The sequence below is a fragment of the Delphinapterus leucas genome, chromosome 20, assembly GCF_059928025.1.
Source record: "Delphinapterus leucas isolate spDelLeu-1000000601 "Yukka" chromosome 20, BTC_Dleu_Yukka2, whole genome shotgun sequence".
Taxonomy (NCBI): domain Eukaryota; kingdom Metazoa; phylum Chordata; class Mammalia; order Artiodactyla; family Monodontidae; genus Delphinapterus; species Delphinapterus leucas.
The window spans coordinates 14,802,055-14,827,365 of record NC_143148.1 but is presented as its reverse complement, the minus strand read 5'-3'; the positions used below and the strand labels follow the sequence as shown (position 1 = coordinate 14,827,365).

Sequence of the window (25,311 nt, the reverse complement as noted above, 5' to 3'; positions counted from 1 at the left end):
AATGGTAAAAGGTTGAAACTTTTCCTTTAATATCAGAACAAGACAAGGTACCCACTCTCACCAGACCTATTCAATATAGTATGGGTAATCCTAACCAGAGCAATCAGGCAAGGAAAAAAAATACATCCAAATAGGAAAGAAAGAAGAAAACTGTCTTCTTTTTCTTTGCAGATGATATGATCTTATATATAGAAAATCCTAAAATCACTGCCAAAAAAACTGTAAGAACTAATCAACGAATTCAGTAAAGTTGCAGGACACAAAATCAACAGACAGAAATCAGCTGTATTTGTATACAGTAACAACAAAATATCTGAAAAAGAAATAAAACAATCCCATTCACAATAGCATCAAAAACAACAAAAATACTTAGCAATAAATTTAACCAAGGAGGAGAAAGCTCTAGACACTGAAAAATATAAGATTTTGATGAAGGAAACTGAAGAGGACACAAATAAATGGAAAGATATCCCATGTTCATGGATTGCAAGAATTAATATTGTTAAAATGTCCATACTACCCAAAGCCATCAACAGACTCAATGCAATCACTATCAAAATTCCCAAAGACTTTTTTCACAGAAACAGGAAAAAGTGATCTTTTTATGGAAAAACCCGAATGAATTTTTTGGCCAACCCAATACAATTTGTATGGAGCCACAAAAGACCCCAAATGGCCAAAGCAATCTTGGGAAAGAACAAAGCTGGAAGCATCACATTTCCTGATTTCAAACTATATGACAAAGCCATAGTAATCAAAACAGTGTGGTATCTGCATAAAAATAGACACATGGACCCATGTATAAGAAATGAGAGTCTAGAAATAACCCCCTTGTATCAGTCAACTAATACTTGACAAGGGAGTCAAGAATATTCAATATGGGGAAAGGATAGTCTCTTCAATAAATGGTGTTGGGAAAACTGGATAATCACATGCAGAATAATAAAACTGGACACATCTTACACCATAAAATTAACTCAAAATGGTTAAAGATTTAAAATTAGACCTGAAACAGTAAAACTCCTAGAAGAAATCATAAGGATAAAGCTCTTGACATTGGTCTTGGCAACAATTTTTTAAATATGACATGTAAAGCATGAGCAATATAAGCAAAAATCAATAAGTGAGGCTACATCAAACTAAAAAGCTTCTGCACAGCAAAAGGAACAATCAAAAAAATAAAAAGGTGATTTATGGAACAGAAGAAAATATTTGCAAATCATATATTTGATAAGTGGTTAACATCCAAAATAAAGAACTCATACAACTCAATAGCAAAAAAACCCAACTTGACTAAAATTGGGCAGAGAAACTGAATAGACATTTTTCCAAAGAAGACATACAATTGGCCAACAGGTACATGAAAAAATGCTTGACATCACTAATCACCATGGAAATTCAAATCAACACCACAATGAAGTGTCACCTCACACCTGTTATAAAGGCTATCATCAAAAAGACAAGAGATAAAATGTGTTGGAAAGGATGTGGAGAAAAGTGAACCCTTGTTCACTGTTGATGGGAATGTAAATTGATACAGCCACTATGGAAAACAGCACAGTACAGAAGTTCCTTAAAAAACTTAAAAATAGAATTACCATATAATCCAACAATCCCATTTCCAGGTATATGTCCAAAGGAAATGAGAACAGGAGTTTGAAGACATATATGCACTCCCATATTCACTGCAACATTATTAACAGTAACCAAAATATGGAAACAATCTAAGTGTCTGTCTGCAGATGAATGTATACAGAAGATGTGATATATATATATATAATGGAATACTATTCTGCCATGAGAAAGATGGAAACCTGCAATTTGCAACTCCATGGATAGATCTTTAGGGCATTATGCTAAGTGAAGTAAGACGAAGAAAGACAATTACTCTATGATATCCCTTATATGTAGAATCCTGAAAAGTCAAAATTATAGAAATAGAGAACAGAATGGTGCTTGCCCAGGTCTAGGAGGTGGGGGTGATGGGAAGATGCTGGTCAACAGGTATAAACTTCCATTTATAAGATGAATAATTTCTGGGGATCTAATGTACAGCATGGTGACTATGGTTAACAATACAGTATTATATACTGGAAACTTGCTAGAGAGTAGATCTTAAATTTTCTCGTCCTAAAAAAGAAATAATTATGTGAGGTGATGGAGGTTTTAAGCAACTACTGTGATAATAATTTTGCAGTATATAAGTGTATCAATTCAACACGTTGTACACCTTAAACACAATGTTACATGTCAATTATATTTCAATAAAGCTAGAAAAGAAAATTTTTAAAGAAATGTAAAAAGAAAAAAAAAAGAAACCAAAGGCAAAGTGTCAGGGTAAAAAAACACCGAAAGGACTTCCCCGGTGGGACAGTCGTTAAGAATCTGCTTGCCAATGCAGGGGACATGGGTTTGAGCCCTTGTCTGGGAAGATTCCACATGCCACGGAGCAACTAAGCCCATGTGCCACAACTACTGAGCCTGCACTCTAGAGCCCACGAGCCACAACTACTGAAGCCCGCATGCCTAGAGCCCATGCTCTCCAACAAGAGAGGCCACAGCAATGAGAAACCTGCACACCGCAATGAAGGGTAGCCCCTGCTCACCACAACTAGAGAAAGCACAGCAACGAAGACCCAATGCAGCCAAAAAAATATATATAAATAAATTTATTTAAAACAAAACACTGAAATGCACGGGATAGTTGGGACTTCCCCTTAAGTGGGATAAAGACCAAAATAAGCTCAGAAAAAGTACCTGGTGAGGAATTACGGCTGAGGAGAAAACATAATGCAGAAAGCTAGTCCTACTATAATGGTTTCATTAATCACATGAAAGGAGAAGAGCACATAAGATGAATTCTTGCTGACAGTGCCTCAGCCTCAGATTTCTCCTCAGGGAGTTGTATTTTCCTAAGTTGGATCAATAAAATAATTAATAAATTACAAAACCAACACCACAGATTTTGCAAGAAAATTGTAATTGCTCAAGAGTGACAGAATCCAAAAAGAAATCATTAAAATAAACGATGAAAATACTTTTTAAAAAATTTAGTAAATATGAAGCATAATCTTAATATGAGAAATCTAGAACTTATATACATAAATCCCCATAATTAAAAATTGACATTTTAAGTATAAATACTGAGTTAGGCAAATAAGTTTAATGAAGAAAAATAAATTAAAAAAAACAAACATACAAAATTAGGAATAAATACTGAAACAAACTGAACTTCAATGAAATTAATAATTTAAAAAGAAATATGAAACCAAGACTGATCTCAAAATGAAAAAAAAAAAAAGAAAAGAAATCCAGAACAGTTGATACTGTAGCAAAGACTTTTACTCTTCTATCCCAATATTTCCCCCCATTTCCAAATTTTTGGCTGGGCATATGGCCTCCTGTGCCATTATCATTCTTATTATCATTCTTCATCTCCTTTGAAGCTAGGTATTTTTATATAAGGTTCTGGACAATAAGATGAAAGGAGTATTATGTGCAACTACTGGTAAGTGAGCTTAAAGGGAAGAGGTATACATTTTCTTCCCAGCTTCCTCCTTCCTATAGACTGTTAAGTAACTATGATGGCTAGGGCAAATATAGTCATTTGGGATAATGAGGTAGAGCCAAGTATTAGAGGATAATGAGGTAGACAAATGAAATAGAGGAATCCTGGTTCTCTCTGCCTTAGAGATACAGGACCAGCCGTGATTTGTTGGTACCTGAATTCCTACAGAGACTAATAAAATTCTGTCCTGTTTAAGCAACTGTTATGGAAGATTTCTGTCACAGTCAATAATACTAGGTAAATCTATTAAGACAGATAAATGCTTATGGTAGAAAGAGAACATTTCAAAATGCTATCTTTGTGGCAGCCATAGAAATATGCTCCCAGATCCCCTTCAAGAGAACAAGCTGTGAGACATATAATTGGTGAACAACCTCCAGCCGTTCTATCTTTAGTTCTACTACTGTGTTCTTGATGAGACCATGCTATTCTCAAGCCACCACTGGCTATTTTTCCAGCCAAAGGCTAAGCACAGTGAGGGTATTAGGGACTGGACCATCCTACCTGACATGGGACTCCTCTAATGGGAAAATTTTGGTCAGCAACTCCCCACTGGCCTGGATGAGACTTTCTCACAGCTGCATGAAGGTCTGAGATGGCAGAATAAAGAATCAGCAAGCTTAACGATCAAGAGATCAATAGAAACTATACAATCTGAAGATGAGGGAAAAAAAAAAAGAGTGAAGAAAAATGAACACAGACTAGGAGAAATGTGAGACAGAAATAAGTACATCCACATACACATAATATGAGTACCAGAAGGAGAGGAAAGACAGAAGACTACTCAAAGAAATACTGGCTGAAAACTTCCTAAATTTGATTTTTAAAAACCACTAATATACATATCCAAGACACTCAATGAACCCTAAGCTGGATAAACACAAAGAGATACAAACACATCATACTCAAAATGCTGAAAGTAACAATACAGAGAAAACCTTAAAAGCTGCAAGAGGAAAACAATCCTTTATCTACAAGGCAGCCACAGTAAAATTGACACCTGACTTCTCATTAGAAACAATGAAGGTCAAGGCAATGGGACAGCAATATTTCAAGTGCTGAAAGAAAAAACACTATCAACGAATAATCCTGTAACTAGCAAAGTTACCTTCAAAAATGATTATACTAAGTGAAAGAAGCCAGACACAAAAGTCACATATTTTAGCATTATATTCATATAAAACATCTGGAATAGATAAATACAGAGACTGAAGGCAGACTGGTGGTTGCCAGGAGCTGGGGGAGAGGGGAAGGGGGGAGTAAATGCTTAATGGGTATGAGGTTTTATTTGGGGGTCATGAAAATGTTTTGTAACTAGATAGAGGGGTGGCTGTACAACACTGTGAAGGTACTAAATATCACTGAATTGTTTGCTTCAAAATTATTAATTTTATGTAAATTTCACCTAAAAAAAAAGATGAAATATATTCCCAGAGAATTCATTGCTAGCAGACTGGCCTAACAAGAAATAATAAACGAGAAAAAAAAAGAAATAATAAAGGAAGTTCCTGAAGCTGAAGGGAAGTGACACCAATCATTAAATCCTCATGAAAAAATGAAGAGTTCAAGTAAAGCACTAAGCAGAATACAGAACACACAGCAGGTTTGTCAATTTAATTTTATTGTCCTAGGCACTCTGTTCTATGTTTCTGGAGATGTGAACATTTGCAGATGAAACTTATTATGGCAACAAAGAACAAAATGATGTGATACTCTTGAGCTATGGGTTAATTTTTTTGCCTCTGGATGGATGTGCTTTGTCATCAGTAATATCTTCAGACCTTCCATGGCCTTATTTATACTGCCTTGGGACTCTCACTGGCACTCATAGATTCCAAACATGTAACCAGTATACTAGTTTTGAAACGCTTTTTAATGTATGTTTCCTTATTCTTCATAACCTTTCTCCATTTTAGTTTTACTGAAAAAAGAAAGACAGAGGGGAAGATGACTGGGGGAAACCCTTTCCTCCCCGGAGGCCTGGGATAGAGAAGAAAGGCCATGGAGGTAGGGACACAGGCAGTTAAATGTGTGCTCAGAACTTCCCACACTCCAGGGCATTAAGGTGAAGTAAGAAACGTAGTGAATTAAGAGGGCAAAGTGTCATGGTCAAATTGGGGGAACTTTAAGTAGCCTTTGTGTCCCATGTAGCATATATCCTGATTAGGGAGTGATAGGACCCTTGCAGAAGGCAAGATGACCCCACAGACTATTGCACATGGAAGCCAGGGATTCTTTGGAGGTTATGACAGAGACTCAGAGTCTATGGAGACAACAAGATCCAAGGGAGGAAAGACGAAAGGAGGGGGCCCTTGCATCATGACTGAGCTGAAAAACATACCACAAATTCATCAGCTACAGAATGCCCAGTAAAAGAAGCCAGCTAAACTAGATTCAGTGGATACCAGTCAGCACACATCCATGGAGAATCACAGAGGACCCTCTTCCTCCCAAAGCTATGAAGATTTTCTTCTATATCTCAGATACCACCTTAAGAGAGGACAGGGGTTTAGAGGGGAATCTGAATAACTGAATAATTATTCAAAGAAACAGTTTACTGATAGGACTAAGTTTTGAATCAGACTGCATCAAAACTAGCTTTTCTTTTCATGCCACTGATCAGAACTCATAAGAGATATGCAAACAAATTTTTAAAATAAACTATATTTTTAACATACATATCAGTGTAGTATGAGTAATTCTGTGACTCATACATATGAAGTCATTGAATAAAGTTAAGGGACAAAGAAATACGGACTATATGTATGATGTGAGGAGGTAAATGACTTTCAGACAAGGTTCAAATCTCTAAAGAATTTACAATCACAAAATTTACTTTAATAGAACAGTATTGGCCTTGGGCAAAATTCATCTTCATGGTTTAAGACATCTTGTCCAAAACAGCATTCACTGAGGATGTGTGATAGGTACAGAACTCCTGCTAAATAAAACAGGCTTGCAAGGAACTTATATCTTGGCTTCACCTTACCTTCTAACACCAGACTCAAGAAAATCTGCTTTCAATAAAGTTCTGGTATCTGTTGTGTATACCTTAGTATAAATTAAATGAATGTATTAAATATCCAGGAAAAAAATATTCAAGTGTATCCCCCAACCAGTTAACAGGATTAGTTTAACATTCAAAAATTGATGACTTTAGGGCTTCCCTGGTGGCGCAGTGGTTGAGAGTCCGCCTGCCGATGCAGGGGACACGGGTTCGTGCCCCGGTCCGGGAAGATCCCACATGCCGCGGAGCGGCTGGGCCCGTGAGCCATGGTCGCTGAGCCTGCGCGTCTGGAGCCTGTGCTCCGCAACAGGAGAGGCCACAACAGTGAGAGGCCCGCGTACCGCAAAAAAAAAAAAAAAAAAAAAAAATTGATGACTTTAAAGGAGGAGAATCAAGATGGTGGAGTAGGAGGACATGGAGCTCACCTCCCGCCATAAACACATCAAAAATATATCTACACACGGAACAATTCTCACAGAAAACCAACAGGAAGCTGACAGAAGGACTCCTATACCTAACCAAAGCTGCAAGAAAGATCTCCACAAAACTGGGTAGGATGGGGGAAAAAAGGCATCAGGTTGGGACCTGCACCCCTGGGAGGGATCTGTAAGGAAGACAAGGTCCACACAGGCAGATCCTCGCCCTGGGGAATGATCAGGTTGGCTCACAATCTGGGCATCCCAGTTCTGGGGTCTTACATGGAGGAGACAAGCCTCCTTGCCTAATGGGATCTACTGAGACAGAAAGAAGGGCTAGAGAAACCTAGATCCTACTCATGAGGTATGCTAGAGAAGCCTAGACCCTACTCATGAGGTGTGTGCATATGCTGGCTTGCTAACAATCAGGATGGAGAAAAGGTTTCACCGGCAGCAGCCACCTCACCGCACTTCCTAATCCTAAACAGTAAATGCCCCAGCCCTACTCCCTCCACACCATAGCCTGGTGCGAGATCAGGGGAAAGATTTGTTTAGCTCCACAGAGGCAGACGGGGGCGCCAGGGGTGTAATCTGGATGGAGCCATGGAGCCACTGTCAGTGTGCACACGGGAGGGTGGGTCTAGCCAGGGGAGGCACTGTCAGCACGCACATCAGGCAGCAGGTCTAGCTGGGCAGGCATTGCCAGCACATCGTGTAGTGCCACAAGAATGCATAGTGGCTAAGCACTGAATCTCGGGCAGGTAGGTCCTGGGAGAGGGCTTGATCTAGCTATGCAGAGACAGCCCAGATGGCCTGGGGTGTGATCTGGAGGGAGCCACAGAGCTTCACTGTCAGCTTGCACACAGTGGTGGTGGCAGCTCTAGCGGTGGAGACTTTTGTCAATGTGTGCACAGGGGCAGCAGAACCAGCTACCACAGACAATGTCAGTGTGTGCACTGGGCAGTGCCACAAGAATGCATAATGGCTAAGTGCTGAATACTGGGCAGACAGGCCCTGGGGAGGAGTGCACAGCACTTGGTTTCCCAGCGAGAGTGCTGCAGCCCCACGCATTCAACACAGCAGCTTAGCACCAGACCTGGGGCAGACAGATCCTGGGATAAGTCTGCCACAGGGGCAGCCCAGATCTCAATTCCTGCCCACCTCAATTCCTGCAGCGACAGCACCCCGAAACCCAGCTCCAGTCTACTCCACACCACAGCCCTGCACTAGATCTGGGAGGAACAAAACAGAGAAAAGGATGCACCTTGGGCTGCTTCTGAGCAGAACCCTGGACACCTACACACGTGGCACATAGGTTTGCTATGAGCGCATGGGCCTCACTTGCTTCAGCATTCACCTTCTTTGGGGTAGGCCATGCACTGAAGGGCAACAGAGCCTGAGAAACCTGACCTCAGGACTTCTACTCCAACATTTGGGAAGCAGACCCTGCCCCCGACAGGGTGGTGACAGCCATGGAACAAAGAAGAGACCCCACCTCCCATCTAGCGCAGGCTCTGGACACCAAAAGACCAACTATCAAGGGAATAACAGCCAGCACACTCTGAAGAAAAACGTGGCTAGCATCCACACCAAAACCAGCCCTCACACCAAAAATGTTGGACACACACAGTCTACATAGGGACACTCCCACGTAAAAACACCCCTTCAAGAACACAGTAGATAACTGTTTCTCCTAAATTCACAGAAGCAGAGAAAGTTAAGTAAAATGAAAGAGCAGAGGAATTACTCCTAAAAAAAGAACAAGAGAAATCCCCTGAAAGAACAAATAATGAAGCAGACCTCACCAGTCTACTGGACCCCAAATTCCCAAAAAAAGGGTAATAAAAATGCTACAGGAATTAAGAAAGATTATCAATAAAAATGAAGATCACTGTAACAAGGAGCTAGAAACTATGAAGGTGAACCAATCAAAATTAGACGATTCAATTGCCAGGATAAAAACCAATCTAGAGGCAATGAATAGCAGACTAAATGACACAGAAGAGCAAATAAGTGATCTGGAAGATAGAATAATGGAAATCACCCAATCAGAAAAGCAGACAGAAAGACAAATTTAAAAAAAAAAGAAAGAAACATGCAAGATCTATGGGATAATATAAAATGTGCCAAGCTATGCATAATAGGGGTTCCAGAAGGACAGGAGAGAGAAAAGGGGATCGAAAATGTACTTGAAGAAATCATGGCTGAAAAATTCTCAAACCTAAAGATGGAAACAGATATCCAGGTACAGGAAGCACAGAGAGTCCCAAACAAGACGAACCCAATCAAACTCATGCCAAAATATATCATAACTAAAATGAGAAAAGTTAAAGAGAGGATTCTAAATGCAGCAAGAGAAAAACAGTCAGTTAGAGGGAACCCCCATAGGCTATCAGCTGATTTCTCTATAGAAACTTCAGATCAGAAGGGAGTGATGTGACATATTCAAAGTCCTGAAAGGAAAAAACCAGAAACCTAGGATACTCTACAGCAGGATTATCATTTAGAATAGGAGGAGAGATAAAGAATTTCTCTGACAAGCAGGGCTTCCCTAGTGGCACAGTGGTTAAGAATCCATCTGCCAATGCAGGGAACACGGGTTCAAGTCCTAGTCTGGGAAGATCTCACATGCCACGGAGCAACTAAGGCTATGCACCACAACTACTGAGCCTACGCTCTAGAGCATGCGAGCCACAACTACCAAGCACGTGTGCTGCAACTACTGAAGCCCGTGCGCCTAGAGCCTGTGCTCTACAACAAGAGAATCCACCACAATGAGAAGCCTGCACACCACAACGAAGAGTAGCCCCTGCTCGCTGCAACTAGAGAAAGCCCACGCACAGCAACTAAGACCCAAGACAGCCAAAAATAAAATAAATTAAATAAATTAAAAAAGAAGAATTTCTCAGACAAGCAAAAATTATAGAATCCAGCAATACTAAACCTACCCTAAAAGAAATATTGAAGGCTTTTCTCCAAATAGACAAGAAACAAGAATCTATAGGAAAGGGAAAATCACAATAAGAAAGGTAAATATATAACAAGATTGAAGACCACTTAAGCCAGTACATAGATTAAAAACAATCAAAAGAAATTTTTAAAGCAACATAACTACAATTAATAGCAAAAGGGTAAAACATAAATATGTAAAATAGGACATCAAAATCACAAAATGTGGGGGAGGTGTGAACTTGTATGACTATAAGTTTAACACAAGGAGAGATAGTCATGGGCCAACAAACTTGAACTCCACAGTCACCACAAATCAAAAACAGATTCACAAAAAACAAAGATAGGAACTCAAGCATAAAACAAAAGAAAACCATCAAACCACAAAGGAAAAAAACCAAAAAGAAGAAATGAACAAAGAACTGGAAAAACAACTGGAAAACAAGGTTTAAAATGGCAATAAGTATATACCTATCAGTAATTACTTTTAATATCAATAGACTAAATGCTCCAATCAAAAGACACAGGGTGGCAAATTGGATAAAAAAGAAAGAGCTACCATATGATCCAGCAATCCCACTCCTGGGTATATATCCAGGAAAAATGAAAACTCTAATTTGAAAAGATACATGCACCCCAATATTCATGGCAGCACTATTTACAATAGCCAAGACATGGAAATAACCCAAGTGCCCATCAAGAGACGAGTGGCTTAAGAAGATGTGGTATATATACACAATGGAATGCTAGTAGCCATAAAATGAATGAAGTATTGCCATTTGCAGCAACATGGATGGACCTAGAGAATATTATACTTAGTGAAGTAAGGCAAAGACAAATATTATGATATCACTTATATATGGACTGTAAAAAATAATATAAATGAATCTATATACAAAACAGATACAAAACAGAAACAGACTCACAAACATAGAAAACAAACTTATGGTTACCAAAGGGGAGGGGGAGGGACAAATTCGGAGTATGAGATTAACTGATACAAAGTACTATACAAAAAACAGACAGGCAACAAGGATTTACTCTATGGCACAGGATACTATACTCAATACCTTGTATTTATATTTCAACATCTATAATTGAAAATAATCTGAACATATATATTTATAACTGAATCTCTTTGGCTGTACACCTGAAACTAACACAATACTGTAAATCAACTATACTTCGATTTTAAAAATTGATCACTTTAATTGACCAAATTAACAGAAAAAAGGAGAAACCTTATTTGATCAAGATCACATATATGGGCTTCCCTGGTGGCGCAGTGGTTAGGAATCTGCCTGCCAATGCAGGGGACACGGGTTCAAGCCCTGGTCCAGGAATATCCCACATGCCGCGGGGCAACCAACCCTGTGGGCAACAGCTGCTGAGCCTGCGCTCTGGAGCCCGCGAGCCACAACTACTGAAGCCCACGCACCTACAGCCCGTGCTCTGTAACAAGAGAAGCCACTGCAATGAGAAGCCCACGCACCACAACAAAGAGCAAAAGCAGCCAAAATAAATAGATAAAATAAATTTATTTTAAAAAAAGATCACATATACAAGAAAATTGTATGACAAAAGTCAATACCAATTCATGATAGACCCCCTTAGCAGGCTAGGAATAAAAGGAAATTTCCTTCATCTGTAAGAGTATTTACGAAAAAACTTTCATGGTATATCGTACTTACTGGTGAATCATTGAAAGTATACCCTTAAGACTGAGAATGAAACAAAGATGACTGCCACCACATCTATTCAGCATTATACTGAACATTTAGCAATTGAAATAAGGCAAGAAAAAAGGGGGGGCATGAGAATTCAAAATGATGAAAAGTGTCTATTTGCAGATGCTATATTTGTAAACATAATTCAGTTCAATTTGAAATAAAAACCTAAGCAGTTTTAATTGTGGAAATGGACTAATTCTAAAAATTCTAAGGAAATATATAAATCACTACAAATAGCTACAGCAATGTTAAAGAAAAACAAAGATGGAGATTTGTTTTCATTATCAGATACCAATATTTATAATAATAAAGACATGGTAATTAAGATAGAATGCTACTGACATAAGGAAAAGTAAAACAGTGGAAGAGGATGTAAAGTCAGAAATACATATATTAACATGAATATGTCTTGAAAGCAATATGGAGTGAAAAAAGTGAGTTGCAGAACTGTCAGTCCATTATGTTCCCTATTATTTAAAAATCTAAAACAGAGCAACATTATATAATATTCATATATACAAATCAGTGTGGTAAAAACATAAAACCGTGGACTCTTGATATACATAACATTCATGAAAGTGACTGACTCTGGGGACAGAGTATCTGTAATATTCTAATTATTTTATTGAAAAAATCTCAAAGCAAAAATGACAAAATATTAAATATGCTAATTCCAGGTATTCGGTATATGGCTGTTTATTCTATTTCTCCCTCTCTCTTCCTAGATTTTAAAATAATAATTTTTTAAAAAGATGAGAGAGATGGAAGCAAAAGCAGCTCTGTATTAGTTCAATTTTATGTGTTCTCACTGACTTCAAGTTTATTCTCATCAATTCCTTCTTCTATTTTCTCACATTGTTTCTAATTTCTAGAACTATATTTTGTTCATTTTGTTTATATTTATTAACGTATCATTATTATTCAGCCTGCAGGTTTTCTTCTGTACATTATTTTTTAGATGTTCTGTAACATAAATTTTTATGTCTTTCTTGATCTAAGTTGCTTATGCTAGTTTTAAAATTTCCATGTGGAAATGTTTTCTTTTTGAATTTTTATTATTAACTTCCTATGTAACTGCATTCTGGAACATGTACAGTTTGTACTTTTGAAATTTATTGAGTTTTATTCAGGCCTAACATACGGTCAGTTTTTTAGTTTTTCCATATCTAAAAAAAGGATATAAGCTATGATAATCAATTAGCTCTATCAAATTATTACTGGTAGTTATGTTCATTTTGTTGTCTGCTTTATGTGTCTATCATGAGCTAAGACAGACCAATAAAAGTTTCCTATTGATATGTTTCTTCTTATTTTTCACAGTATTCCTTATAGTAAATTTTCTGCAGTTTATTTGGTACAGAAGTAGTCCTAACCATTTATCTTTATTACCTAACGCACTTATCAGCATTTTAAAGCATCATTCTTTTTGTTTTTTTAAAACTTACAGTCTTGGATGAATGGATAAAGATGTGGTACATATATACAATGGAATACTACTCAGCCATAAAAAGAATGAAATAATGCCATTTGCAGCAACATGGATGCAACTAGAGATTATCATACTAAGTGAAATAAGTCAGAAAGAGAAAGACAAATACCATATGATATCACTTATATGTGGAATCTAAACTATGGCACAAATGAACTTATTTACCAAACAGAAACAGACTCACAGACACAGAGAAGAGGCTTGTGGTTGCCAAGGGGGAGGAGGGGGGGAGAGGGGTGGGCTGGGAGCTTGGGGTTAGCAGATGCAAACTATTACGGTTAGAATAGATAAACAACAAGGCCTACTATATAGCACAGGGAACTATATCCAATCTCCTGGGATAAACCATAATGGAAAAGAATATTAAAAAAAGAATGTATAGTTAAAAAAATAAATAAAAAAATAAACAGCAAAAAAAAAGAATGTATATATGTGTATAACTGAATCACTTTGCTATATAGCAGAGATTATCACAACACTGTAAATCAACTATACTTCAATAAAAAAATAAAGCTCACTGTCTTGAATTTTATAGTACCTGATATTAACAAACAGCCTTTTTTCTTTCTTTTAAACTGCATTGATACGGCTTTACTTAAATAATGTTTAAAATTTCTCTGGGTCAAAAGCTTCCCATCTATAAAATAAAAATGTTGGAATAAATATTCTCTTAAATTCTCTTTTAAGAGTTAATCATTCTCAATAGAAAAGGGGACAGCTAGGAAAACGATGAGATTCTTTCATGAATCCTGAATTTTTTGACAGACTGTAAAAATATAGTTTTTTCTAACAGGAAATTTTGCTTTTCTAATTATCATATGTTTATTTACTACCTAGAATCCAGTTAGCAGTTTGCCATTGGTAGTTCACTATTTCAGGTAACATTACCTATTCCATATCAGGTTTTTGAGGAGATATAATATTCAGCAATTTTTGCTATTAACTTTCTTATCTTCATTAATGGCAACACTAACACCTTTTCTGAAAAATGGAACTGTAGCATAAGTTTGTTTTGTTTTTTTTGCGGTACGTGGGCCTCTCACTGTTGTGGCCTCTCCCGTTGTGGAGCACAGGCTCCGGACGCACAGGCTCAGCAGCCATGGCTCACGGGCCCAGCCGCTCCGCAGCATGTGGGATCTTCCAGGACCAGGGCACGAACCCGTGTCCCCTGCATCGGCAGGCGGAGTCTTAACCACTGCACCACCAGGGAAGCCCTGTAGCCTAAGTTTTGATTCCTACCTCTTCTTCAACACCTAGGTACAATGTGTCAACAAGTTCATTTGACTCAGTCTCACCAATACCTCCTAAGTCTCAACTCTTCTATTTCCCCTATATGTTAAAGTAGTGGAACAGGAGAATGAAACAATTGAAACTTTTCTTTCTGATAGCTCAGAGACTATTTGAGGGTCTCATAGTAGTTGAGGTTTTCATTATGAATATTAACTGCCACTGAAGAGAATGAGAAAATAATTCTTATTTGAGCCCTGGAGTTATGGTTTTTTATTCAATAAGTTACCAACTTACTAGATGTGCCCAGCACTGGTTTAGAGCCTAAGGATATAGCTGTAAGACAGACATAAGTTCTGGTCCTCCTGTAACTTACATACTAGTTGAGGGAAACAAATGAAAACATAAACATGTAAATAGGTAAGATAGAATAAGATAGTGTAATTGGTTGATCTTATGTGTCAACTTGACTGGGTCGCAGGTTGCCCAGACATTTGGCTGAACATTACTCTGGGTGTGTCTGTGAGGGTATTTCTACATGAGATTAACATTTGGGTCAGTAAAGTGAGTAAAGCAAATCGTCCTCCCTAATATGGGTAGGCCTCATCCAATCAATCGAAGACCTGAATAGAACTGAGTAAGAGGGAGCTGTTTGAGTTGGGACTTTAGTCTTTTCTGGTAGCTTTACTAGCATGTTCAAAGTTCCCCAGGGATAAACTTTGTCTGTTCCAAGTGTGGAAAAAGCTAGTATCACTGAAAGACAGTGAATGAGGGAGGGTGTAGCAAAAGATAATGGTAAAGACATAGGAAGAAGGCATATCATGAAGGGTTCTGTAAAGGACAATAAGAAACCTGGATTTTATTCCAAGTGTAATGGGAAGCCATTAGATGATTTTAAGCAGAGAAGTTAACACCTCAGGTTTTTAAATTATCACTTCAGTTGTTCTCTGGAGAATGGACTACAGATGGTTAAGAATGTATGCAGGGAGATTAACAGGCACTTACTGAAGTACTTCCAGGTAAGAGATGATACGGCCTGGGTTACAAGAGCCATGGAAATGTTGACAAGTGATCAGATTTGCGATATGATGAAAAACTGGACTAATCTAATGATTATTTTAGAAAATCATTTTATTTGCATTTCATTAATCATGAGTGAGGCTGAGGTCATACAGGACTGTGGTTAAGTTTACAGGCTTCACAGTTACACCACCTGGGACTAAATCCTGATTCTACTACATCCTTTACCTATGACCTTGAGCAAATTTCTTAATCTTTCTATGCTTGTTTCTTAACTCCTGAAAAAAAAAATGAAGATTCTTTATGAAGTCTATATGAGGTAATCGATGTAAAACTTTAACAATAGAGATTAGTTTTTATTATTATTTACAATTTTTATCAGGCATTTGTTCTTACTTTTTCAACTGTGGATTTCTTTTTCATGTCCTATATGCAGTTTTCTATTGGATTTTAATTTGGTTTGTAAATATGTATTTAAACACCAGATTGGGTCTGCCATATGTATTACTAAGATTATTGTCAAGTTTTGCCAATTTACTTTATGGTGATTGTATCAATAGGAGAATATAATTTTTATGTACTCAAATTTAGTTGAGCTTCTTTTTTTACTGCCTATGAGTTTGATATTATGCCAAAAAACCAGCTAGTGACTGCAGAAAATACACTCAAGATGGTTGTCTTGCAGTAATCAGAACTCTCATACACTGTTAAGAGTACAATTTTGGACAATCACTTTGGAAAACTGTTTGGCAGTATCAATAAAAGGTAATCTTAAACATAACTTATGACTCAGAAATTCTATTTTGGTAGAAAGAAATATGTACATATGTGCAACAAAAACCTACAAGAAAATTCATAGGAACAATATTTTAATTGTTCCCAAATAAAAGCTACCTAAATGCCTATCAGTAATAGAATGGATACATAAAATTATGGTTTATTCACATTAATTAAATAATATACAGTAGTAAGGTTAAGTAAACTACTTACATGCAATGATTCAACATGAATCTGACAAACAAAATATTAAGCAAAAGAAGTCAGACACAAAGTATATAGGTTACATAAAGTTTAAAAATAGGCATAAATAATCTATAGTGATATAATCTGAACAGTGGTTACCCCTGGGGTGAGGGTAATAACTGAGAAAGATGCAGGAGTCTAATGGGTGTTAGTGTAATATTCCATTTCTTGATCCAGTGCTTATGCTGGTTAAACACGTATTCACTTTGAAAATTAACTGAGGAAAAAACTAGAGATACAGAGAAGCTGCTAGATAGGGGCACCTGGTCAAAGAAAGGCATATCTCAGTATGGCAAAGCTTTGAGCTAAGGGTAAAAAGGCAGCAAAGTGAGATTTGTTCAGTAGCTAAGAGTGCAGGATAAATCTGAAAGAGAAAGATTCCAAAAGAAGTCTGAAGAAAAAGGATGAAGTTCTGAGGAAAAGGAAATGGCCTTGAAGAGGAGACAGGCATTACTTATTCTAAGAGTAAAATGAAGAAGAAATAAGGAACCATGGACTCAATTCATTAAAACCACAAACATTCACAAAAACCACATATACCAGGCATTGCTCTAGGGGCTGGAGATACAGCAGTAAACCAAATAAAGCATACTCTTTGTTCACATTCTAGTGGACTAAAATTATAAGAATTTTCCATAAATGATTACTTCAGACTGTGGCTGAATCTCAGCAAACACACATGGAAAAAGATAATTATACAGGGTCATTTGAAAGACACATCCCATCTATTTCTTCAGATATTCTAGTTTTTTAAAAAATAAGGTATGAAAGCATAGAATAATGTGGTAAAATGCATTAATCTTAAGTGTAAAACGGAGACATTTTTATACATTTATGTATTTGTGTACCTACCACTCAGGACAAAATACAGAGCATTTTCAGCATACTAGAAGATTCCCTCATGTTCCTTCCCAGTAAATACCCGTTCAGGGGTAACCACTATTTTCTATCACTGAGATTAGTTTTCTAACTTCATATATATGGAATCACATAGAATGTATTCTCATTTCTGACTTCTCTTATGACACATGTTTGTGAGATTATCTATGTTGTTATAAGTAGCAGTAATCTGCTTTGGGGAGTGTGTGTGTGTGTGTGTGTGTGTGTTTATGTGTATAGTGTCCAACTGCATGAAATACTATAATTTATTCCATTTTCTGTTGATGTTGATTTGCGTTCTTTCCAATGCTGGGCTATTTTGACATATATTCTTTGCCTTATCCTCGATCAAAACAGACCATCAGTGGGGAGTTCCTTGGTAGTCTAGTGGTTAGGATTCGGCACTTTCACTGCCATGGCCCGGATTTAACCCCTGGTTGGGGAACTGAGATTCTGCAAGCCGTGTGGCATGGCCAAGACTTTAAAATTATTTAAAAAAAAAAAAAGACCACTAGAAAAGCTGGGTTTACCAACTATGGGAAGTCTCGCTACAATGTATTCATTGACCTAGGTGCCAATGAAAAACTTACTTCTGCTAATAAATGTTCATTTTTATCCTTATGGACAAGGCAAAGTATGTAATGAATTTCTGCCCTTGTTTACCTATTATAATGAAATTCAAAATTGAAGCCCAACTTTAATCTCTCTGAATGAAAGCATTTCTGCATAATCATATTTTAACTCTTTCCTGGTCTTAATCTTCCAACTCTGTTTCCTCTGAAAATATGTTTTATCTGTATAGGATTTTCCAATTTAGTGTATGGATTACTGCAATTCCCTTAAACTGCACTGTAAAATAAGGCAGGGAACAAATATACTACTTAAAATTTACCTGCAACTCAGTCATTTCCTTTTCTTTCTGGGAGTGGACTGGGCCTGAGAAGGCAGAGCTGGAGAAGAGAATAAAAGCCATTAAACAAGGTTTGTTTTGCAGTTTCAGAAATCTGCACCCACAAGGTAGATTAAAGGTCACTCTATAGCAAAATGATACTTGGAGCCATCAGAAAGGCCAAGAATATACATTCCCCAGGTATAAAGATGACTACTACATCATGTGGAGCTTATGCATATGGTGAACAGGAATAGGAGTACATGTGTAGGAGATGCCCCATGAATTTATCAGTAGCTCTGTATCAGAGAATAAACAGTTCACGTGGAGCAGAAAGATATATAGCTTCACGAAAGCACATCACCAAGAAAATTATGAAACTGACAACACACCTAAGGTATTTTAATGCATTGAGGCTTTTAAAAGAAATATTTTAACTACAAACTAAATGGGAATTTAACTAAAATGGTGACGATTTTATATTTTGAGAAAAGAGTCAGGAGAAGTTTGTGTGTGTGGGTGATGTGTATCAGAGGTACTGGTGGTGGTAAGAACGTTTAATTCTTATTTTCCATAGTATAAAAAATCTAAATCTGAAAAGTGTCAAATAATAGCAGGATAAACATATGATTTGGAAAAACGGAGTAAACAAAAGAAGGCACAGTTAAGAGTTGAAAGTGATTCTTTCTGGGGACAGGAATTAGAGATGGGGAGAAAAAAGGAACAGGGTATAGTTTTTCTTATTCTTATTACAAGTCTAGTAGCACTATTTGATTTTTTTAAAAACAATTAACATATTATTTTGCCCAGATACAAACTGAATCATAAAACAATGTACTATGTACAATTAATAATATTATGTATTATGTAATATTCATAATATAATGTACATGCTTATAAGTATGGGGTAAATAATGCATGATTATAAGTATAATGTAGTATGTACTATCAACAGGTTAATGCAGGGGTCCCCACATCCCCGGCGGTCTGCGGCCTGTTAGGAACCGGGCCACACAGCAGGAGGTGAGTAGCGCCAGAGCAAGGCACTCCCCATTGCTAGCATCACCGCCTGAACCATCGCTCGCTGGCATTATGGCCTCAATCATGCCCCCCGCCACAGTGGAAAACCTGTCTTCCAGGAAACTGGTCCCTGGTGCCAAAAAGGTTGGGAACCTCTGGGTTAACATACACTCTTATAAGCATGGGGTAATTAATTAATGCACGGTTATACATATAATGTATTATGTGTGGCAGCGGTTCCCAACCTTTCTGGCACCAAGGACCGGTTCTGTGGAAGAAAATTTTTCCACGGATGGTGGCGGGGGGGATGGTTCAGGCGGTAATGCGAGCAATGAGGAGTGGTAGATGAAGCTTTGCTTGCTTGCCCACCGCTCACCTCCTGCTGTGCGGCCTGGTTCCTAACAGGCCACAGACCAGTACCGGTCCGCAGCCCGGGGGTTGGGGACCCCTGATTTATGATATAATATATATGCAATTCCAGGACACCGAAATCAAACAACTCTCATATCAACACAATGAGGTCTATATTATGGACAATGCTCAGAAATTTGTGGATCAAATCATAGTTTTATACCCATTTTAGTACCACTAAAATACTTTGAAAAATGATCCGCATCAATATTATAAATTCATTAAGAAGCTAAACAGCATTAACCTTTTAAGTTAAAGACTGGGAGTTAGGGGGACTTCCCTGGTGGCACAGTGGTTAATTATCCGCCTGCCAATGAAGGGGACATGGGTTCGATCCCTGGTCTGGGAAGATCCCACATGCTGCGGAGCAACTAAGCCCCTGCGCCGCAAGTACGGAAGCCCGCACACCTAGAGCCCGTGCTCCTCAACAAGAGAAGCCACCACAATGAGAAGCCTGTGCACCACAACAAAAAGTAGCCCCCACTTGCCTCAACTAGAGAAAGCCTCGAGCAACAACAAAAGACCCAATGCAGCCAATAAATAAATAAATAAAAATACCTTAAGAAAAAAAAAAAAAAGACTGGGAGTTAAAACTCCCCTTAATGATATGCTACAACTGGATATAGCAACATGATTTATTATTATTCTATCAATAATTCTACTCCTATTTATTATATTCCAACTAAAAATTTCAAAATATATTATTCAAACCCAGAGTTGAGGTCTACCAAAATACAAAAACAACCTACCCCTTGAGAAACAAAATGAACGAAAATCTATTTGCCTCTTTCATTATCCCAACAATAATAGGACTTCCTATCATTATCTTAATTATCATATTCCCGAGCATTTTACTCCCAACACCTAATCAACTAATCAATAATCGTATAATTTCTATTCAACAATGACTAGTTCAGCTAACACTGAAACAAATAATAGTTATTCACAATCACAAAGGACACACCTGAGCACTAATACTAATATCACTCATCTTATTTATTGGATCAACAAATCTATTAGGGGGCTTCCCTGGTGGCGCAGTGGTTGAGAGTCCGCCTGCCGATGCAGGGGACGCGGGTTCGTGCCCCGGTCAGGGAAGATCCCACATGCCGTGGAGTGGCTGGGCCCGTGAGACATGGCCACTGAGCCTGCGCGTCCGGAGCCTGTGCTCCGCAACGGGAGAGGCCACAACAGCGAGAGGCCCGTACCGCAAAAGAAAACAAACAAACAAACAAAAAAACAAATCTATTAGGACTATTACCACATTCCTTTACACCTACTACACAACTCAATAAATCTAGGAATAGCAATTCCCCTAAGGGCAAGAACTGTAATTACAGGCTTCTGTCATAAAACAAAAGCATCCTTAGCTCATTTTCTACCACAAGGAGCACCAGTTCCTCTTATTCCTATACTAGTAATCATCGAAACTATTAACTTATTTATTCTCAACCAATAGCTTTAGCGGTACAATCAACAGCTAACATCACAGCAGCACATCTATTATTCATTTAATTGGAGGAGTGACTCTAGCATTGCTGAATATTAGCACCACCACAGCCCTCATTACATTTATTATCCTTGTATTACTATCCTCGAAATCGCCATTGCCATAATTCAAACTTATGCGTTTACCTTACTAGTAAGTCTTTATCTACATGACAATACACAATGACCCACCAAACCTATGCATATCACATAGTAAATCCCAGTCCCTGACCCCTTATAGGAGATCTCTCAGCCCTTCTAATAATATCAGGCCTAATTACATGATTTCAATTCAACATTATTATCACTAGGCCTTAACAACGTATTAATGATGATGAGACATCATCCGAGAAATCATTTCCCAAGGCCATTATACATCAATTGTTCAAAAAGGACTTCGATATGGAATAATCTTATTATTTCAGAAGTCCTCTTTTTTACTGGCTTTTTTTGAGCCTTCTGTCACTCAAGCCTTACCCCTACACCTGAACTAGGTGGATGCTGACCACCAACAGGCATCCGTCCCCTAAATCCATTAGAAGTAACACTTCTTAATACCTCTGTATTAAGGGTATCCATTACCTGAGCCCACCACAGCCTCATAGAAGGAAACTGCAAACACATACTCTAAGCTCTTATTACAATTGCCCTAGGCTTTCATTTTACAAGTCTACAGGCCTTAGAATACTATGAAACATCCTTTACAATTTCAAATGGATCAACTTTCTTCATAGCTACAGTATTCCACAGACTACATGTAATTATGGCTCTACTTTCCTTATCATTTGCTTCTTACATCAATTAAAATATCACTTCTCATCTAACCATCATTTTGGCTTCGAAGCTGCTGCCTGATATTGACATTCTGTAGATGTAGTATGACTATTCCTTTACATATTCATTTATTGATGAGGATCTTATTCTTTTAGTATTAAACAGTACAGTTGACTTCCAATCAATTAGTTTCAGTATAATCCCAAAAAGAATAATAAATCTAATACTGACATTAATTACAAACATAGCACTAGCCTAACTAATTGTATTAATTGCATTCTGACTTCCCCAATTAAATATTTACACAGAAAAAAACAAGTTCTTATGAATGTGGGTTTGACCCTATAGGACCAATACATGTACCATTTTCCATAAAATTTTTCTTAGTAGCCATTACATTCCTTCTTTTCGACTTAGAAATTGCTCTCCTTTTACCCTTACCCTGAGCATCTCAGACAAATAATCTGAAAACAATACTCATTATAGCTTTATTCCTAATTTTATTACAAGCAACAGCCTAGCCTAACCAAAAAGGACTAGAATGAACTGAATAGGCAGTCAGTTTAAACTAAATTATTTTGACTTGTTAGATTATGATTAAGTTCATTACCAAGTGCCTTTATATAAATATTATTATAGCATTCACAGTATCTCTTGTAGGATTATTAATATATCGATCTCACCTAATATCTTCACTATTATGCCTATAAGGCATAATACTATCACTATTCATTATAGCAACCCTGATCATTCTAAATACACATTCTACCCTAGCCAGCATAATGCCAATTGTTCTGCTAGTATTCACAGCTTTCAAAGCCGCACTCGGACTGTCCTTACTAGTAAGAGTATCAAACATATACGGCACTGATTATGTACAAAATCTTAATCTCCTCCAATGTTAAAAATTATCATTCCTACAATTATACTAGCACCACTAACATGACTATCAAAGAACAGCATAATCTGAATTAATATCACAGTCCACAGCTTATTAATTAGTCTCATGAGTCTTTTCTTCTTAATCAATTTAATGACAATAGCCTCAACTTTTCACTAATTTTTTTCCAACTCCTTATCAGCACCATTATTAATTTTAACATGATTCTTCCCATTAATACTAATAGCCAGCCAAGTTCACCTATTCAATCATTAACTCAAAAAGTTATATATTACCATGCTAATTATATTACAAATATTCCTAATTATAACACTCACTGCCATAGAATTAATCTTATTTTATATTTTATTTGAAGCAACACTAGTCCCGACACTTATCATTACCCAGTGGGGTAATCAAACTGAACGACTTAATGCAAGAGTTTATTTCTTATTTTATACACTAGTAGGATCGGTTCCACTCTTAGTAGCACTAGTAGATATTCAAAATATCAAAGGCTCACTAAATTTTCTAATACTTCAATATTGAACACAAGCAATATCCATCTCCTTATCCAACATTTTCATATGACTAGCCTGTATAATAGGCTTTATAGTAAAATACCCCTTACAGCCTTCACCTTTGATTACCTAAAGCATATGTAGACGCCCCCATTGCAGGATCCATAGTCCTTGCAGCCATACTACTAAAACTCGGAGGCTATGGTATACTATAAATTACAACAATACTAAACCCATTAACAGATTTCATAGCATACCCTTTTCTCATATTCTCCTTATGAGGAATAATCATAACGAGTTCAATTTGTTTACACCAAACAGACTTAAAGTCACTTATCACATATTATTCTGTCAGTCACATAGCACTTGTTTTCGTAGCCATTCTTATCCAAACACCTTGAAGTTATATAGGAGCCACCGCTCTAATAATTGCCCACGGCCTCACATCATTCATATCATTCTGCCTCACAAATTCAAATTACTAACAAATTTACAGCCGAATAATAATTCTAGCCAGAGGTCTACAAACATTCCTCCCATTAATAGCAACAGTGATGACTACTAGCAAGCCTAACAAACCTAGCTCTACCCCCAACTATTAAGCTAATTGGAGAACTATTTGTAGTAGTATCATCCTTCTCATGATCAAATGTCACCATTATCCTAATAGGAATTACTATAGTAATTACTGCCTTATACTCTCCATATATGTTAATCATAGCACAACAAGGCAAATATACAAACTCTATCAATAATATTAAGCCATCATCCATACGAGAAAATGGTCTCAGAACTCTTCACATTTTACCTCTCTTACTCCTATCGTTAAGTCCCAAAATCATTTTATGGCCCTTGTACTGTAAACATAGTTTTAAAAAACACTAGATTGTGAATCTAGTAACGGAAGACTAAACCTTCTTGTTTACCAAAAAAGTATGCAAGAACTGCTAATTCATGCCTCCATATCTAATAGTATGGCTTTTTCAAGCTTTTAAAGGATAGTATTGATCCATTGGTGTTAGGAACCAAAAAGTTGGTGCAACTCAAAACAGAAGTAATAAACTTATTTACCTCTTTCACACTAGTTATACTAACAATACCAATCATAATAACAAATACCAACATCTACAAAAGTAACATATATCGATCCTATGTAAAAACCACTATTTCATATGCTTTTAGCACCAGCTTAATTCCAACAATAATATTCATTCACACAGGACAAGAAAGAATTATCTCAAGCTGACATTGAATTACTATCCAAACCCTTAAATTATCACTTAGCTTCAAACAGACTCTTTCTCAATAATATCTGTGCCAGTAGCATTATCTGTCACGTGACCTATTATAGAATTTTCAGTCTGATATATGCACTCAGATCCTAACATCAATCGATTCTTTAAATACTCCTTTTTCTTATCACAATACTAATTCTTATCACTGCTAACAATCTTTTCCAGCTTTTCATTGGATCAGAAGGAGTTGGAATTATATCTTTTCTACTTATCGGGTGACAACATGGATGAGCAGAGTCAAATACAGCCGCTCTCCAACCAGTTTTATATAATCGCATTGGAGATATTGGATTTATTATTATCAGTAGCATGATTCCCATTTAACTTAAATGCATGAGACCTACAATAAATATTTATACTTAACCTAAATCACCCAAACCTGCCTCTAACAGGACTTGTATTGGCCACAACTGAAAAATCCGCCCAATTTGGCATCACAAATGACTTCCCCCAGCAATAGAAGGCCCTACCCCCATCTCAGCCCTACTCCACTCAAGAATAGTTGTAGCAGGTATTTTTTTTATAGTTGTTTTCTTTTTTTTTTGGCTGTGTTGGGTCTTCGTTTCTGTGCGAGGGCTTTCTCTAGTTGTGGCAGGCGGTGGCCACTCTTCATCGCGGTGCACGGGCCTCTCACTATCGCGGCCTCTCTTGTTGCGGAACACAGGCTCCAGACGCGCAGGCTCAGTAGTTATGGCTCACGGGCCTAGCTGCTCCGCGGCATGTGG

At 37.4% G+C, this 25,311-nt stretch overlaps 1 protein-coding gene across 1 annotated transcript in view; it reads right to left on the bottom strand.

The window, feature by feature from the left end:
- Window positions 1–25,311, bottom strand: part of ZNF569 (zinc finger protein 569) — a 60,292-nt gene that overhangs the window by 12,407 nt on the left and 22,574 nt on the right. The window contains exon 3 of the mRNA XM_030761355.2: window positions 18,201–18,258. Within this exon, the coding sequence (XP_030617215.1) occupies window positions 18,201–18,258 (58 nt within the window). The remainder of the gene's footprint in view (window positions 1–18,200; window positions 18,259–25,311) is intronic.